This window comes from Micropterus salmoides, unplaced genomic scaffold, assembly GCF_014851395.1.
Source record: "Micropterus salmoides isolate LMB-PRFRI ecotype aquatic unplaced genomic scaffold, ASM1485139v1 Ms_hic_scaffold_2, whole genome shotgun sequence".
NCBI lineage: Eukaryota > Metazoa > Chordata > Actinopteri > Centrarchiformes > Centrarchidae > Micropterus > Micropterus salmoides.
Window position 1 is genome coordinate 14,052,465 of NW_024041150.1, and position 17,201 is coordinate 14,069,665.

The window sequence follows — 17,201 nt, forward strand, 5'->3', positions numbered from 1 at the left end:
TAGCTGACGCTTTTATCCAAAGCGACTTTCAATTGCTCTACAAATCAGAGGTCACACGCCTCTGGAGCAACTAAGGGTTAAGTATCTTGCTCAGAGACACAATGGTGGATGGGTCAAAGGGAAAATCGCTCCCAGGTCTCCCACACCCAAAGCACATGTCTTAGCCACTGGGCCATCACCACCCCATAAACCAACTTCCTTCACGGGACAACAAAAGGGAATACACCCTAGTAAATTACCTGAGGTGTTTTACTGCACGCTAATAAAAATTATGCCAAACACATACATAAGAACAGGGAATAACTGAAAAACACATTGGTTTCTGATCAGAGTGACTGCTGACTGAACATATAAGGCACCAGGACAGCTTGGCAGATAAACCTTATTATCCTCTGAGGGAAATTTGTCTTGGGCATCAGTGCCGCACAGTGCTGCAGTAACACAATAACTACATATGAAACTCACAATCACACACATCATATATCTGTTCCATACATTTACATTGCATTGCATAAATATATGAAGCAATTGTTCTGGGGCCCAAGCTCCTCCGTGACTCATGAAGATATAGTTACTCTGGATGACATCGCCCTGGCCTCCAGCACCACTGTGAGGAACCTCAGAATTATCTTTGATCAGGACATGCCCTTTAATTCTCACATTAGGCAAATTTCAAGGACCGCCTTTTTTCACCTACGTAATATTGCAAAAATCCAGAACATCCTGTCTAAAAATTATGCAGAAAAACTAGTCCATCCATTTGTTACTTCTAGGCTGGATAACTGCAAGAGATCATCTTTCTCCTGTCTTAGCTTCTCTGCACTTGCTCCCTATAAAATCCAGAATAAAATTTAAAATCCTTCAGGCCCACCCAATAAAAATTACTTTGGATTTTGCAGTGGAAAATGTGTCTAGGTTCAAACTGACTGTAAAGTAAAGACGTCTATTTTACATTTAAAAAATGTGCTCATTTTGCAGTTAATGAAATGATGTTAAAACACATTTAAAATCTCCACAGCTAATATTCAAAAACTCACTTAGATATATTCATGTCAACTCCAACATGATAACTATGATAGGAATGTTCCATCTAATCGCAACCAGGGTGTGAATTATAAGTCACAAGGAAACAGTACAGCACAGGTGTGTACTTCAGTGAACTAAAATCTTAGAATGCCAACAATATCCCTGCTTATGTAACTAATGTGTGCAGTCTGTAGGTGATGATTAATTCAAATTTATTACACCAGTTCATAGGTGCACCATATCACACAACAAATTTTGTGGTCAGAGGTCACCAAGTATTCTAGAGCACTGTGACCCATCCACCATTGTGTCCCTGAGCAAGACACTTAACCCCTAGTTGCTCCAGAGGTGTGTGACCTCTGACATAAATAGCAATTGTAAGTCGCTTTGGATAAAAGCGTCAGCTAAATGAATAAATTTATTGTTTCAACTTACTTCCCTAACCCTCCTTACTTTGGACGCTCCTGTGTGTTACTTTCGACCCAACTGACGGGTTTTTCAGAAAAATGGTACCCCCTACTTTTTGCTTTTGATACTTGAGTATTTTTAAAAGCAGGTACTTTTTTATGGTCTCTCTTTTCTCGTTTAACCTGATGACACACAGATGTAACCACCCGTCAGATCCACAGACCCTGGAATGCTGAGTTCACTTACCGATTGCCTCTGTGATGTCAAAAATTGGATGTCAAATAATTTCCTCCAGCTGAACTCAGACAAAACACAGATCCTGGTCATTGGGTCCCAGCAGATGGCAGTATTGGCTTTGCCATATGCTGGGACCCAACTGGTCCACTGGTGAATCAGGCCTGTTGCAAAGAATCTTGGCGTCTGGACAGTAATTTGTGTGTCGAGCAGCGCACCACAAAACTTGTGCAATCATGTTTTTACTATCTTAGAAATATATCCAAAATATGATCACTGTTAACTTGTAAGGACACTGAGACCATTTTATATATTCCTTTATTATCACGCCTGGATTATTGCAACAGCCTTTTTACTTGCTTGACCAAAATTCCACATCCATCAATGGAAATTGAGCAGTAAAAAAACTTTCATTTTTCATTTTTCATGAGGTTGTATATTATATCAATTTAATTTCTTAATGCAACAACAAAAAGGCTGCAAACAACATATCTTTTAATATCTTTATAAAATATAGACTAGCCCTGGCAGAGTTTCTATTATTTATGTCTTCTTACACATTTGTACACTGTTCTGTATATTTCTTTATGTCCCATGTACACTTTTTTTTTTATCTTTTTGCACTAAAGATTTAAGGAGTCACTCACTTGCTCTTGTGCTAAATAATACGTGTGGTCTTCTATGTGTTCAAATTTCACATCTCTTATTACTTCTAATAAACCAGTCAATTACTACTACTACTGCTACTTCTTCTTCCTTTTTTGTGCGATTCATACAAAGTGCGCTCTGTGGAGAAGTTTGTCCGTTTGGGCTACTGTAGAAACATGGCGGCTCATCACGGCGACGTCCATGTAAGTAGATAGAAATGTCTCATTCTAAGGTAATAAAAACATAACAGTTCATTATGTAAGGTCTTTATACACCACTGAAAACATAGTTATGGATATTATTTTGCATTTCTGTCAGTAGATCCTCCTCCTAAATATTACGCACTGGACCTTTAACTATATTTAATTTATTATGTTTCTTCCTGGTTTTACCGTGTATCTTATAATCTGTTTTAAATATTTTGTTATCTTTGCTCTTGTGAAAGCACTTTGTAACATGTTTTTGAAAAGTAATTTATAATTAATGATTATTATTATTATTATTATTATTATATTATTATTTTGTCAGCAAAATGAATAAATGTATTGTTTCAACTTACTTACTCTTACTTACTCTTTTTTTTTATATCTCCTTTCCTCTTGCTCATGTTGACTGTGAATGAAATGTAATCTGCATTCAATAAAGCACTATACACTGTTGGGAATTGTTGGTCTCTGTAAATAATATTATACAGAGGACAGTCTGGACCTGTTCTGTATGAAAAGTGCAATGAGATGACTTTTGTTATGAATTGGCTCTGTGTAAATAAAAGCAAAACTGAATACATTTGAAATAACAAACCTGGATTTTAACATTGACCTGGCAGGTAAAAGCAGTGAAAAGAAATGACTGCTTATTGTAAAAAGACTCACAAAAGACTTCCAATGAAATAACAAACTCTCTATTGATGTCAAAATGTATCTCTACAATAACTAATCCTCCATTTCACTGCTCATGCCTAAGCACCGGTGTTAGCAAACAATTAAATAAAGATAAAATATGACATTTTATAATGGTAATGAAATAACAGGGAGGACTAGCTATCATCACATAGCTCATTTTAAGTTAAAGATATGCTAATTACAAAATGCTGAATGTAGGTAGCTAGAGAGCTAACTACTACAGTGTGGGAAATATATTGTAATATTTACAATTATGCTAAGAACCTCCCATCCCTCTTAAACTGTTGTTTTTGCCATTTGTGATTACTGCAGTAATGTAGCCCATGCTAAATGTTTCAATGCAGCTGTTGCCACCCATTTTATTCTGAGCTCAGGATGAATCCGTGATGGCTGGAGATCACTGACTCCGTCCTTGCATCGATGGCAGATTGATAATGAAAGTGAGATTTCAATGTCTCCAAAAACATATACATATATTTGTGTATGTGATTTTATATTCACTGTGTGAAAATGAATGTGAATGAGGAAATCCAAATGTGTATCAGATGTGCTGTGATGCCGACTGAATGAGGAAATGTCAGCAGGTTAGCTTCACAGATAAGATTAAAGTGGTACATTTATGAAGAAAAACCAATGCTCATTTGCACTTACTGAACAGTGTCTTATTTGAATTAATAAACCCTTTATTATGCACTTATTAACCATCAACAATGCTCCTTTGCAGCTACTGGAACTATAGTGGGAACAGGGTCATATTAAGATGAGCAAATGTTTATAAGAATACTAAAAGAAAGATGTGGATTTCTTTTTATAAAGTTAGTGTTTTAGTTAAATCAAACTGTAAAATATATATTTTAATAAATGAAATATAACTTGTTTTTCATTTCATAGCTAAACGCAGCAACAACAAGAACATGCTATGAAACTTCCACTGTACTTTGAACTCAAGTGTAAATTTAAATTGAAGACTTCTACTTTTAGTAGCAGGAGCATCTGTACTTTTACTCATGTACAGGGATTTCCATTTGGTGGAAAGTCCTCAACTGTTTGCATTTTTAAGTCGCTCCACCTCTTCCTCACGTGGTTAACATCCCTGTGCTCCACTCCTTTTGCATTTATGGTGTCCGTGAAGTCCTTTTTTGTTTTTGTTTCTGCCAAATGATTACAAAGTTGTTAAATTTCAATTCCAGTGATTCTTTGATTTCTTTATATTTTGAGAGCAGGATGATGATTTCTTTATCTTGACTTGATTTCTTCAGGTTTTGTTTCTTGGTCTACGATCAGACAGTACACAAACTATTGTTTGTCTGTCAACTAAACTTGCCATTAGACACTAATAACCTAGTGTTGGCAAGCAAATGTTTGGGGTTAGATAACTTTCTAATTAACTACTAAAGATTTACAGTTTGCCAGTGTTTTATTTGACAGAGAGTGCACCGTTTACATTCCACCTATCTTGTAGTTAACGGTTTTACCACTTAATGTCATGGTTGTTACTTTGGACTAGCTGTAGTTTAAGGTTTTTAGTTATTGCCTGATCATAATGCTTTGTCCTAGTTTACATACCTTTTTGTTGCTGTTTGGTAAGCAAGAGAGACAAACTGACGAGAGACACACTGCGTTAAGAAAAGTGCTTTTCACGGATTGGCCACGGGAAGTGAAAACATCATTTTGATCAGTGGAGCAACCAAACATCGACAGAGCGTAGTATGAAACTAACTAGTTTCACCGTATGGTTTAGTGTTGATTTTGTACCCTAACTTCAGGTAGAACGTACGTATAGGTGCTGCAAGAGACTGCTGGTCCTTCATATAAGTTGACAGTATGTACGCCAATCTCAGAAGACAAACAGACATACAAGTTATGGGAGTGGTTTATTCCAGGATGCAGGTTGAGTGAACTACGCTTCCTGGTGAGGACACACAATTTTTTTTAATAGCAAAATCAATAGATCAAACAAATCATCAGAAAGAGAAAAAGAATAAAAGAAAAACAGTGTGTTCAAAATTACATGGTCGGTGCCATTAGCTGTGAAACTTCTTCACTATTATATTGGAATATCACAATTCCCCCCTTTGTTAAAGGCGAGAGTGATACAATGACGACACATCACTAGAAAAACTAAGAACAAATTGAACATGAGCAGAATATGTACAAAAGATGAATTAAGGTCTAAATTAGAATGAATGAATATGGTCTGCTGTTGGTATCAAACACAAGACTAACCAAGTGTAATGGTAGCATTGGTTGTCAATAAAGGCCTTTCATCCATTTGATCCAGTCTGTAGACTTGTTCAGCTGCTGTCCCGTGTGTTTTGTCCCCACTGCTTACATCATTAGTGCAATCAAACTAACAAAGAGGCGACCGAAACAATAACCAGTGTTCACACGTAGTGAGAGAAAAGTGTGTCAAAAATATCCACATACATAGTCATCACTGTGTAGCTGTGAGTATCTTTAGAAGACGATGAAATTCTTTCCAGTTAACAATGGAGGCCATAAAATGAGATTACACTGAGAGTATTGAAGATGGATACATGTGAAGCAGGCAATGTCGTTGCAGAAACTAGAAAAAAGATTTTTCAGGAAACTCAGTGAAGGTCGCTCCGGAAAGAGAATTGCTGTGTATTTTGGTAGTAGTGTAAAACACTCACACACACACACACACACACACATGTCAAAGGGAATATGTACAAAGTGGAGATTGTTCATATTTACACATTTACATACAACAAACCAAACCTTTAAGGAGACATGATTCCACCGCGGGCTACGCCTAATATAGGCTGATACAGTAAAACATATCAACTACACCTTCCCACCATGACGCCGAGCTTTGTCTCCATGGGGAACGAGTTCGCTTTGACCCCTCACCCAGAAAGAGTGGGGGTGAGGAGGAGGAGGACGAGGACGAAGGGGCGTACTGTTATTAGAAACAAATAAACTCCACGACAGTTAATGTCACTGAGCAGATTCACATCTGCTGTTTTAGGCACCATGGGACAGACGATGAACTCCTACAAAAGGTGGTGCTGATTCTAAACACCACTCGACAAACGTCTGTAAATGTGTGAGTTATAAACAAGAATACAAGGATATGAATGGAGCGGGCTTTTATAAAATGAACAATGCTGTGTGAACATACAGTATTTTCCAAAGAATCTGAGCTCCCAAGTACCTGTGAGTGGGAATTTAAGAAAGTGCAACACTGCCCTCTTGTGGTTGCATGCGTACACTTGTCATATGCAAATTCACGAGGGTTTATCATATCCTACATTCCATTGAGATAATATTATTGCCTGTGAAGAGAGTGTCTTGTAATTGTAGGAAACAGAGTGAATAAAACAAGCGGGGGGAAGAGTAAAAATATATTTGTCTTTAAATGGACTTCACTAGCATAATGCACACTTCCCTTAGTGCTTGGAAATCATCTCAGCACACCGGTCTTTGGCCACTAACTACCTTCAGTGGATACATGGATGGTTCAACCCTCTCTGACCGTGACTGTCACTGGAGACCAGTGCACTGAGTCATGCTTGCTGATTGTGAGCGTCTACAAGTGACAGACAACATACAGACAGATTTTGTTTTCAACACACAGACGGGTGAGTGTCCTCCATCCTCACCGGGAGTGGGGGGAGGGTCAGTGCAGGTCTCCAGGGCCGGTGGACGAAGTGAAGAGGGGATGGGGGTTCGCAGCGATGTCAAATACATTAGGTAAAGCAGAGTGCCTCCCGTCCCCTAGCAGGAAAAGATCCCCTCCACCCACAAAACAAAAAAACAATAACAAATCCCACACCAGAGCTGGAGCTGAAGAGTTGAGGAGGCCATGGAGTGGAGGTGAAGTGTTCGAGGAAGAGGAGAAGGAAAAGGAGAAGGAGGAAGGCAGAGTGGAGTCCCTGTGCTCGTTAGCCGGCTAGGCTAGGCTAGGCTAGACTAGCTCGATAGCGTTGCCAAGGCAGCCATCAGCTGGTCAGGTAACTGTGTAGTTCTCTGGAGTTGATGCTCAGGACCACACCTGAATGGTTGCCTGGCAACAAAAGGGAAATAAAAACAGGGTAAGCAACTGAGAAACAATAAAAGAAGAAGAGCTCAACAGTCTGGCTCGCTGGCGTTACAGGTACCCTGCGGACTTTTCTGATGCAGTCAGCGTGTGCTACATAAATATACATCTCCTTCCTCATCTGGCTTGATGCGACCACATTTACTCAAGTACTTTACTGAGTATTTTTGTTGTATGCTACTTTATAATTATACGTTTCTGCAAAACTGTATCATTTTATAAAATTTTACTCATGAAGGGAACTTTAACTTGTAATGATTATTATCATTTTAAAGTTATCTGAATATTTATTTCTCCACTGGTTTACATCCATGTTTCTGCTCTATGAAAAGTGCAATGAGATAACTTTTTATATGAATTGTCACAACATGAATAAAACTGAACTAAATTTAGCGTGAAGTCAGCAAATAGTGATCCAAGCACATCACCGGTTCCCAGTTTTTGTTTTCGAATGTCTTTTTTTGTCCAACCAACAGTCCAAAACTCAAAGATATTCAGTTTTACAATTCTATAAAACAGCAGACTGTCCTCACATTTGAGAAGCTGGAACCAGCGAATGTTTAGATTTTCTTTTTTGCAATTTCTTTTTTGCTGCTTTTCTGTCTAACGACGTGTCAAATCAAAACGGGGATCCGCTTATCCAAGCGTTGCTTCAGAGCCCCACTTGTGGTCAAAAACTCCGCAGGGTACCATTGATGTTTATATCAGTATGACATCAATACAAAATTAACACCAGTTCTCATATGCAAGCACTTTAAATGTTGGTCACGCTCAGCGATGTAGTGGCAGATAAAAGATTAACTTTCAGTTATTGTCATAATGGTAAGCATGCACCCATAACCTTTGACTTTCTAAATGAGCCCACCAGTGAGACAGTACTTACAACCACGTTAGGGGATACTACGGATTGATAAAATCAATGTTATTATTCAAGGTTATTGATATCACCTCTGTTTACCATCCACTACAACCTCGATCACAAGGCCTTTCATCGCCATCATAATTATATCATATCATTTATAGCCTTGTTGCACTTGAAATATACTAACTAACTAACTACAATTCCTTTACTTTGGCAACAATTATGAGCAACAGCTGTCTGAATGAAGACATATATTTTAAGTACAAATCAATAATCAATAAAGGTTTATGTAAGGAAATAATGACTTAGTTTAGTCTATAAAGTGCCATGATGTATTTTCCTGTTTTAAGACCACAGCAGTATGGCACAACATAATATGGCATATAGATATGATTCATGCAAATGCAGGTGATGACCAAGCAAAAGTTAAGATTTGAATTTTAATATCAAAGCGATACGGCTTTTAGTGATACAGTAATAAGGATGAAAATGGGGAAGTCTTCCAGTACCTTGGTGTGTGTTAGCTGCTGGTGTTAGTGGCTTGGGTTTTAGTAGCAGTGGTTAGTGGTAGTCCTTATAAGGGAACGGAAGGCGGGGCTACCTCCTGCGTTACCTAGAGTCTGCGAGTCCAGGTCGTCGTCAATGAACTCCTCGCCCTGGATGATGTGCTGGGTGTCCTCGCTGTGGTTGACGGGGCTGGTCATCTCCTGCTCCTTCTCGTTGTGCATCTGGGCGTAGACGTTGCGACTGCCCGGAAGCTTCCTGAAAAACAGCGGGGGATAGGCATCCTCAGTCCTAAGCCAAGGACTGTGGGATTCGTTGTTTTCGTAAGATGGGGCCATAGTTTTTCACGGTTTTAATTCAAGTGACTTTTCGGTGGATGCTTGTGTTGGGGATGCGAGGAGGTGCTGCTGGTGTGATATGAAAACATGCAGTTACACAAGGGTCCACATCGAGTATGTATATTTTCATGCATTAGGATTGGGCGATATGACGCTGTTGGTGTAAGACCACAGAAAATTGTTAACCATCAGAGCTTTTAAATTAAACATAAATGTTTGATGCTGATTTAAACCCATCTACTGTGTGCTTAATGAGTGTGTTTAATTAAAATGGTTTATTAACATTGTTATTCTATTACTGCTACACATTTGTATTAAGTTTGCTCTTTGTTTGAGTTCTGTTTCGGAAACAGATGTGGTCCTGAGACATCTGTTCTCAGCTCAAACTCTAAGACCCAGTTTCCACCAAAATACCAACAACTCTCTTTGCGCCGCCTCATTTGGATGAACCTCCCACCTGTTTGCACCTCTCCTCCCACCTGTGCACTCTGCGCCCCGGAATGAGCACCAAAATAGCAAACCATCAGAGCGCTGCATCTGTCGGTCGTTGCAATGCCACTAAAAAAACAGCCCTTAGATATGTATGATCTAAATTACAGTTCCTCAACTGAATTTCCAGAAAACCCATTAATATCACTTAATATACAAATATTGCAATATAACATTTCATGTTCCATAAAAATGGTTCCCATATGGCCCACTCCTGCAAGCTATGTATTTATCTTCTTCATGCACTGGATAGGTAAGGTGTAGTTTCCTCCCAGCTCACTGATGATGCTGTGAACTTTGCTGATTTTCAAAACATTTTGTGACTTCAGGGGGTGCTGTGACACACTCAGGCAGCGCAACTTTTAAATGGAGTTATTAAGTATGAAATATTGTAGTTTTTCCATAATCACTTTGAAGCTACAGTATCTCCACACTCTTGATAGAATGCAAAATCCTCTGTTTTACAGGACAGCATAGCAACTGTCTAATTGCTGTGATCATTACAATTTTGGCCCTTAAAAATGTAGTTGTAGGCCAGAAAAAACAAGGAAGGACCACCATCCTATCAGAGATGGACACCAGCGACAGCAAAACATTTCGGTATAACACTAAAGAACATGCTACTCTTTCCATTTTTGGTTAGTCAAGCTGTATTTTGTCTCTGGTGTAAAAGTAACTGACAAAGTGCTGCTTGGTCCCAGCCTTATCTGTCTACGCTGCCTGACACGTCACAGCTCTTTTATATGACATGGCTCACCTTTTGAACTTGTAGAGGATGAAGGAGCCAGTGGCGATGATGCTGATTAGGAAAATGACCGCTAGAGCCCAAACACCTGGACCACCAGCAGCTCCATGGTAGCCTGGGGTGATGACACAAACACATTCCCAATTCACAAAATTGCATCGTGTTTACACAAGTTGATAAAAGACTTTCCATACAAGCAATGTTGCTATCGGGAAATTCAAAAAGTACAGCGAGAAAGAAGATCTTGAGTCAAAAACTGCAGGAGCAAAGGGACAGAAAGAAGTTCAGAACATCCACTGAAACAAAGGTTTTCTTGAAGAAGCCACCCTCCACAGACACAAGGCCATTTTAAACCCAGCACAGCACAGCCAGATTTAGACTGCACAAGATTTGGATTTGTTAGGAAACCAGGAAAGGAAAAGGCAAACAAACCAAAGAGTACTGAGGTTAAGTGCAGAGAGCTGCAGGTGAATGGTTCATGAACGCACCAGTCTCTGCTGCTGCAGCTGTTGAGTCGTTAGAAATTAGACCTTGACCTTGGAAATAAATCAATAACATGCAATTTTCATTAAAAAAAACATCATTAATTGTAGTTTTAAAAAGCAGACTATATGGGACGTAACGCAAGTAGCATTTAAATATACAGTACCTGCGTTAGGGTCAGCCAGCATCACCAGCACTTGTAGACCTCCTCGCACCACGAAGCTGACATTATTGTCGTTGAAGGCCTGCATGATGGCCGGAATACGCTGAGGATAGAACAAAACTTTAAATTAAGGAAAAAATAGCAGCAGCACTGTTTTGAATGAGGAATAGGGTGTCCTGGTGATTGGTGTAGATTAAAAGATTCTTTTACTTTGAGCTCCGCCTGCGCAGACACACATCTCACTTCATGTTTGGAATAAAACTGACTTCTCTTTAACTGAGCTTCGGTAGCATAACCTTGTCCAAAGGGAGCCTATTACTTGAACTTAAAACGGTGCGTCACAAACTGAAGCTCAGCCCTGTTCTCGGAATTCTCACCTTTTTCACACAGTGGGACTGTGCAGGCCTGAATAATGTTTTGGAAATTTTGAGGCCAATCAATAAAATAGTGATCTGATGAATGAAAAATGTAATTCTGTCCCCAAAAGCCTTCATTTGTAGGGCAAAACTTTTTTTTTAATTGGGTGTGGTTTGCCATGCACGTGCATGTACCTTATCAACAAACACGCTCCTCTTGGCAGGTTGGCTGTCGAGCGGGAGGACGTACAGGTCAGCAGTGGTCGGGAGGCCCGGCTTCACCACCGTGACCAGGGACTCCTGAGGGACACCTGTGATCTGAGGCCACATGGTTAAACACGTTAAATCTTAAAACTGTAATAATCAATATTTTTATGTTTAAAATGGACCAAATGACTATGTGTAATGTGACAGGGGTCTCTAGCAGTGATGAACCCCCAGAGACTAATCACCCAACTCCTCCGTTCAGCTTTTTAGCCTCTATAAGTTTTTAGTTTTGTGGCTCTTAAACTGCTCTCTACCCTGCTCAGCAGACAGACAGCAGACACAGTTAGAGTTTGTGGAGACCAAAACAGAGCTAAAACGAGAGTGAATATTATACTTTTTGCTAATACTTTTACATTTAACATTTGAATAAAGTAAAATATAACTTCATATTTTGTATACATTTAAACTACATTTTATTTTTTTAACCTGTATGTTAATTATTTGTCCAACCTATTTTTAGCCTTGCCAGCAGCATGGCTCTAGGGATGGCAAAGCCGGTCGGTCTGCTAACATTTGTGGTCCAGAGTGAAACATCTATTGGTTGGATTGCTATGAAATGTGGTACAGATTTTTATGTCCCCCTCAGGATGAATTGTAATGATGTTGGTGATCCCTTCATTTTTCCTCAATTACCAGGTCATGATTAAATTTGTCCAATATGCTTGGTTTATGACCAAATACCTGCTAAATGAATGACATTCCCATAAACCTTTGTTTGTTTAGCACATATTAGCTAATGATAGATTGCTGACACTGCTGGTAAACACATAATGCAGACATTATACTAAAAGCAGTATGTTAAACTGTCATTGTGTGCATGTTAGCAGGATACCATTAGCATTTGGCTAAGTATACAGCCTCAGAAAGGCGTTAGCATAGCTAGACTATACTTCTGACTTTAATTTCCTTTTTAATTTACAGTTTTCTAATTCCTCTTTTTGTGTCTTTTTTGTCTTCATGTAAAGCCCATTGTAGACACAAATTAGATCTAAGATTACTAAGTCCTTTATTTTCAGAAATCTGTTAAGTTTGTGTTAAAATGATCCATTGTGTTAGTGCTCATTTGATTTTGGGTCTTACCTTAGCAAGTATTTTGTTGACCACCTGGCCAATGTCCTCTCTCCACTCCGGGATGTTTGGGTTGAAGCGGTCCAGGTGTGGGCTGAAGCTCAGAGGGATGACCTGGAAGTTATCTGGGATCAGACAGAACAGGGAAGTAATTAGCAATCATCACAGTAGTGATCCAAAACGCAAGCTGAAACATAGCCACAAATAGAGCAGCAAATACAATAGAAGCTACTGTAGAGATGTAGAAACACATCTACTGTATGTAGACAGATATGTACTTTCAACTTGAACAGAACTTACAGTGTATGGAAAATTTAATCTGAACATGCAGATGTGCAGTAATAGCATTAGCAGATGGAAGTAGCTTCCCCATGTCCTGACATGAAGCATATAAAGAGGAGTGTGTACAGGATTCTTCACCAACAATCAAAATAGCTTACTTAAACTGAACTGGGTCACGGTCATGAATCAGACCTCAACATTCCATTTCCATGTTTCAAACATTAACTTCACTATCACTCTCTTAGGAAACAAAAGCTTGCAGCTTATGAGTAAAACAAGAAGATAAGAAAAGAAATCTGGCATAATTCCTTCTGTTACACACTCAGCAACAATAACAGATGAGATCATATTATATGGGAAGGCAGCAGGTTTGCCTCCGTTGTGTCTGAATGAGTCATGGACCAAACATAGCTGGTAAAGCTCTCTTTTGTGTATGCTCGGCTTTTGCTGTCTTAACTGACTTTGGTAAAAAAAGGGACTGAAGTGAAAAAACTCTCTCTGCTGACTGTGGGAAGGGAAGATGTGAGATGTAGTTGAAAGCTCTCCTGTTTCCAGTATGAATTCAAGCTTACTAGATCTTTTTAGTTGGTTTAATGGTAGCATGCATGAATAGATATGTATTGCTACATATTAAATATGTTGTCTATCTATTGGTCATTATGATACAGTTTTAGTGTACAGAATGTGGTAACTTTAACTGTAAATGTAGTGCACCAGTGTGGCTAGTGGACAACTTGAACCTTGATGAGAAGCGTATTTTTTTAGATTTATAAGTGTATAATTCACCGTCTTATCTGAAGAGAGGGCAAAATTTACTGAGATTAAGAAGATTGACCAAAAACATAAAAAAAGCTATATTACTGCATTCTGTTCATATGGTAGTTTCATTCCCATAGTCAGTCGATATTTGCTGCTGAAGTAGTTTACGAGGTTCTTTCAAATTTTAGTGCGTTACCGTAGACTCGGACTATCCTGGTATCCTGCACCATGGATCGTCCGTTAGAAACCTGGACGGTGACTGAAACTTCTCCCGTCTCAGGGAAACGAGTCAGAAGGTTGTTCTGCAGAGTCAGCGAAGGCTACAGGAGAAAGCCACAGCAGGTTAACTGTTAGTTAGGTGTCTGACAAGTCGGGGGGGTTGCAAAATGGTTTCCTTCGTGACGTGATGGAATAGGCCTAAAACTGTCATCTTTACTTTAAGCCACTGTAACTGATAATTTACACTTACAATGTATGGCAAGACTATGAAAACAATGTGACAGGAGTCTCTCGTAGTGATTCACCTACAGAGAATTTGCAGCTGAATCTCCCCCCTGGGGGTTCATAGTGAATTCAGCCAAGGGTGCACTGAGTGTGGATGGCAAATTTCCATGCCAATATCCAGCAACTGCTAAATTGTCGCTAGCAATTTTGATCCAAAAAGTCAAATATAACCACTGCAGTGGCAGTGTGGCGTTGTTCCTCTGACCGGTAGCTCTGTGTCTCTGCTGTCTCTGCGTCCCCCTCACTTAGAGACACATTTGTTCTGTTTGGAAACGTTTCTCTGGTCCAGGATGCTTCCCACTGAAGCGGCTGTGATCCGAAGGGTTTTCTGTTACTTTTAGTTTTCCACCTCCTTGTCCTCCTTATGACTTTATTCTCATTAAATTGCAACTTTATTCTTTTAACTTTTGTTTTTTCTCCAAATATTACAACTTTATTCTGGAAATGTCAGAGAACAGAGACTGGGGTAGATTTTAAATGTGCAGAAAGTCTTGGACTGCAGCAGAACACTTGCTGAAACAGAGGAGCTACTATAACTGAATAAATGAATTCATGTATCATTGATGAGAAAAGGGGTCACAATCACCTTTGAAGAAGTTACTTCCCCTGACAAAAGACTAATAAAAGGGGGGGGGGGGGGGGGGAGGCTATATCACGACTACATGTGCGCTGACTCAGTAGAGATGATTACATGAGAAAAGTATTCTACAGGGGAATACATAGATGAAAGCAGCACAGGAGGCCTGAGAGCATTACTGCATTTTATCCTGTTTTTTTAGATTTTAGAAACGGAACATTATTCAACAAAATACAATTACTCACTTACCCACCACTGAAGCAGTACTGTGTAAGAACAAAGTTGAAACAGGGGCCTCATTACAGAAACATGTCCTAACTGATTTTTATTAACTTAAGTTACAAAGACAGGAATAATCCTATCTTCCTGTCCAACACATGGCTGTGTGCCGGTCACCAGCACCTCTGATTCCATGTTAAAATAAAACCTACGTCCTTGCTTTCAACTCATTGTTCGTATAGCTATAACAACTTTATATGCTGGTAATATGTAAATCTTTTGTTTTCAGCTTCTTTTGATGCCCAGTGGTCAAAAATAAACTAATGCAGCTTTAAGGGAACACAGAACTATTTTTAAAGTAATATTTGAATATACTTTGAAATGTAAAAATAGAGATGAACTTTGTAGCGTGTCCTTTACCCGCAGGTTGTCTCCTATCCACCAGTAGAAGACGGTCAGGTTGGCCTCAGTGGGAAGAACTATAGCTGTCAGATTAACGTCATGGTTTCTCCCAGCAATGGGAACCACTTCCAGGTGCACTTCCTGTAGAGGGGCTGTAAAAGAAGATAGAAAACATGATTTTTTAAACATGATTTTTTAAAATACAAAACAATTTAATACAAACACTGAAAACTGGAAGTGGGAGGTGTACGGATTGGTTCCGAATGTCCTGAAATTGCAGGTCAAGGTTTCAAGGTTTCATACAAGCTCGCCAAATAAGACAATATCTGGGGCCAAACCTAATTTATTCTTCACAAAATAAAGGGACTGACGGCTCAGTGAGTCTTCATAATAAGCTTAAACCCACGTTAAGAAACCACCTTGTTCGGTTTTTAAGCTGCCCAAAGACAGAGCCATCTTATCAAAGTAAGGCTAAATAAAATAGACAAGAACCTCCAATCCCCACTGTAAGAAGCTTTAAATCCCACCACAGATAGCTTTATATGATAAAATTCAAGTGTGCGACACTGTTAGTGGCGGGCAAGCATTTCTACCCAGGGAAGTAGAAAATGAAAAGTTACAGAAGTGAGATTCACACCTGTGTTCTTAACAGCAGGGGTAGTGTCTGAGAAAGCAAGACATATGAATCATTTTCATATTAGGGATTGATGTCATGTCTCAAAGACTTGACTTGGTTCAAAAGATTTAAATACGGCTCTGGTGAGAACTACCCAGAAAGTGAAAGGAATATTCACAGTTGTGTAATAACGATGAAAAAACAGTGAGTGAGCTTCTGGGAGACCGACCTGTGACCTGGATGTACATGGTGGCCTCGTCGTGTCCTGCCATGTTCTCGGCCTTCACCGTGACCTTGTATACGCCCGGATTTTCGTAGCGATGCTGAATGGGTTCATCTGTCACCGTCAGGTTCTGGTAGATGGCTCGAACCCCATCGCCGAGGTCCACCTGGTACTTGGTGCTGCTAGTGTCGCCCTGTTAAGGAACGAGGACTTTCAGCAGATTCAAATTGAAAAGAAGGAAGGAAAGGAAAACAGACAAGACAACAACTTTCATCCAACCTGTTCCTGGTGGATAATGAATGTGATGTCATCACCAGGCGCCACGGCCAACATCTGCCCTTTGATGCCGACCTGTAACCCTTTAGGGGGCAGCAGGGGGCAATTGTGCTGTTTGCCGCTCTGCTGCTTGTTTAGCCCCCCTTCACACAGGTTAGATATCACCTTCCTGTAACTGAAACACCGCAGAGGACAGTGCAAGTGTAAGAGTACGGAGCTGTACAGCATGTCCTTAAAGGACTAGTTCAACATTGTGCGTGCAACATTTTCGGTCAAATGTCTTGTGCGTTTGTGTGCATGCACAGACCCAGTGCTGGACTCGTAGGTTTGCCCTCGGTGGCAGTCTTCGGGTGGTGAATCGGGATCGTGCCAGAAGTCAGCGAAGCAGCGATTGCCCTCCATGTGGGACCTTTCAAAACCATAGTCACTGCAGACAACACACACAGAGATATGACAGAAGTATTGACCTGCCAATTCAGCACCGTTGCACTTCATGTATGAGTCTGATTAATATATAATAGATATTATACACATGTATGTACTTTAAGATTAATTTTGTTGCCACACAATGCTACTAAAAACATAATAAAAACAACAAATTGTGCTAGTCTGAGAAAAAAATGGACAAGATGGAAGCACCGAAGCAGCGAGAAGACTGTAATATGATTACTTCCAGTTTTACGTACTGATTTAGACTATTATAAGATTCTAATATACCAATCAAAAAGGACTATTTTCCCTGGTGACTGTATACACCTATATAATAAATGTGCATGTATTAAAATAG

The 17,201-nt window shown here is 39.6% G+C and overlaps 1 protein-coding gene across 7 annotated transcripts in view; it reads right to left on the reverse strand.

Annotated features, from left to right (window-relative positions):
- Positions 1–5,073: 5,073 nt before the first annotated feature.
- The window catches only part of sorcs2 (sortilin-related VPS10 domain containing receptor 2), a 336,249-nt gene continuing 324,121 nt past the window's right edge, over positions 5,074–17,201 (reverse strand). The window contains exons 17-28 of one of the 7 annotated variants that reach the window (XM_038731471.1): positions 16,722–16,841; positions 16,418–16,589; positions 16,145–16,331; positions 15,318–15,451; positions 13,794–13,917; positions 12,569–12,681; positions 11,417–11,539; positions 10,869–10,968; positions 10,708–10,755; positions 10,232–10,334; positions 8,745–8,905; positions 5,074–7,248 (exon numbers count right to left, since the gene is read on the reverse strand). In XM_038731471.1, the coding sequence (XP_038587399.1) occupies positions 7,184–7,248; positions 8,745–8,905; positions 10,232–10,334; positions 10,708–10,755; positions 10,869–10,968; positions 11,417–11,539; positions 12,569–12,681; positions 13,794–13,917; positions 15,318–15,451; positions 16,145–16,331; positions 16,418–16,589; positions 16,722–16,841 (1,450 nt within the window). In that variant the 3' untranslated portion in view covers positions 5,074–7,183. Of the gene's footprint in view, positions 7,249–8,652; positions 8,951–10,231; positions 10,335–10,707; positions 10,756–10,868; positions 10,969–11,416; positions 11,540–12,568; positions 12,682–13,793; positions 13,918–15,317; positions 15,452–16,144; positions 16,332–16,417; positions 16,590–16,721; positions 16,842–17,201 lie in introns of all 7 variants that reach the window. The other 6 variants (XM_038731469.1, XM_038731468.1, XM_038731470.1 and 3 more) reach the window with 6 other exon arrangements.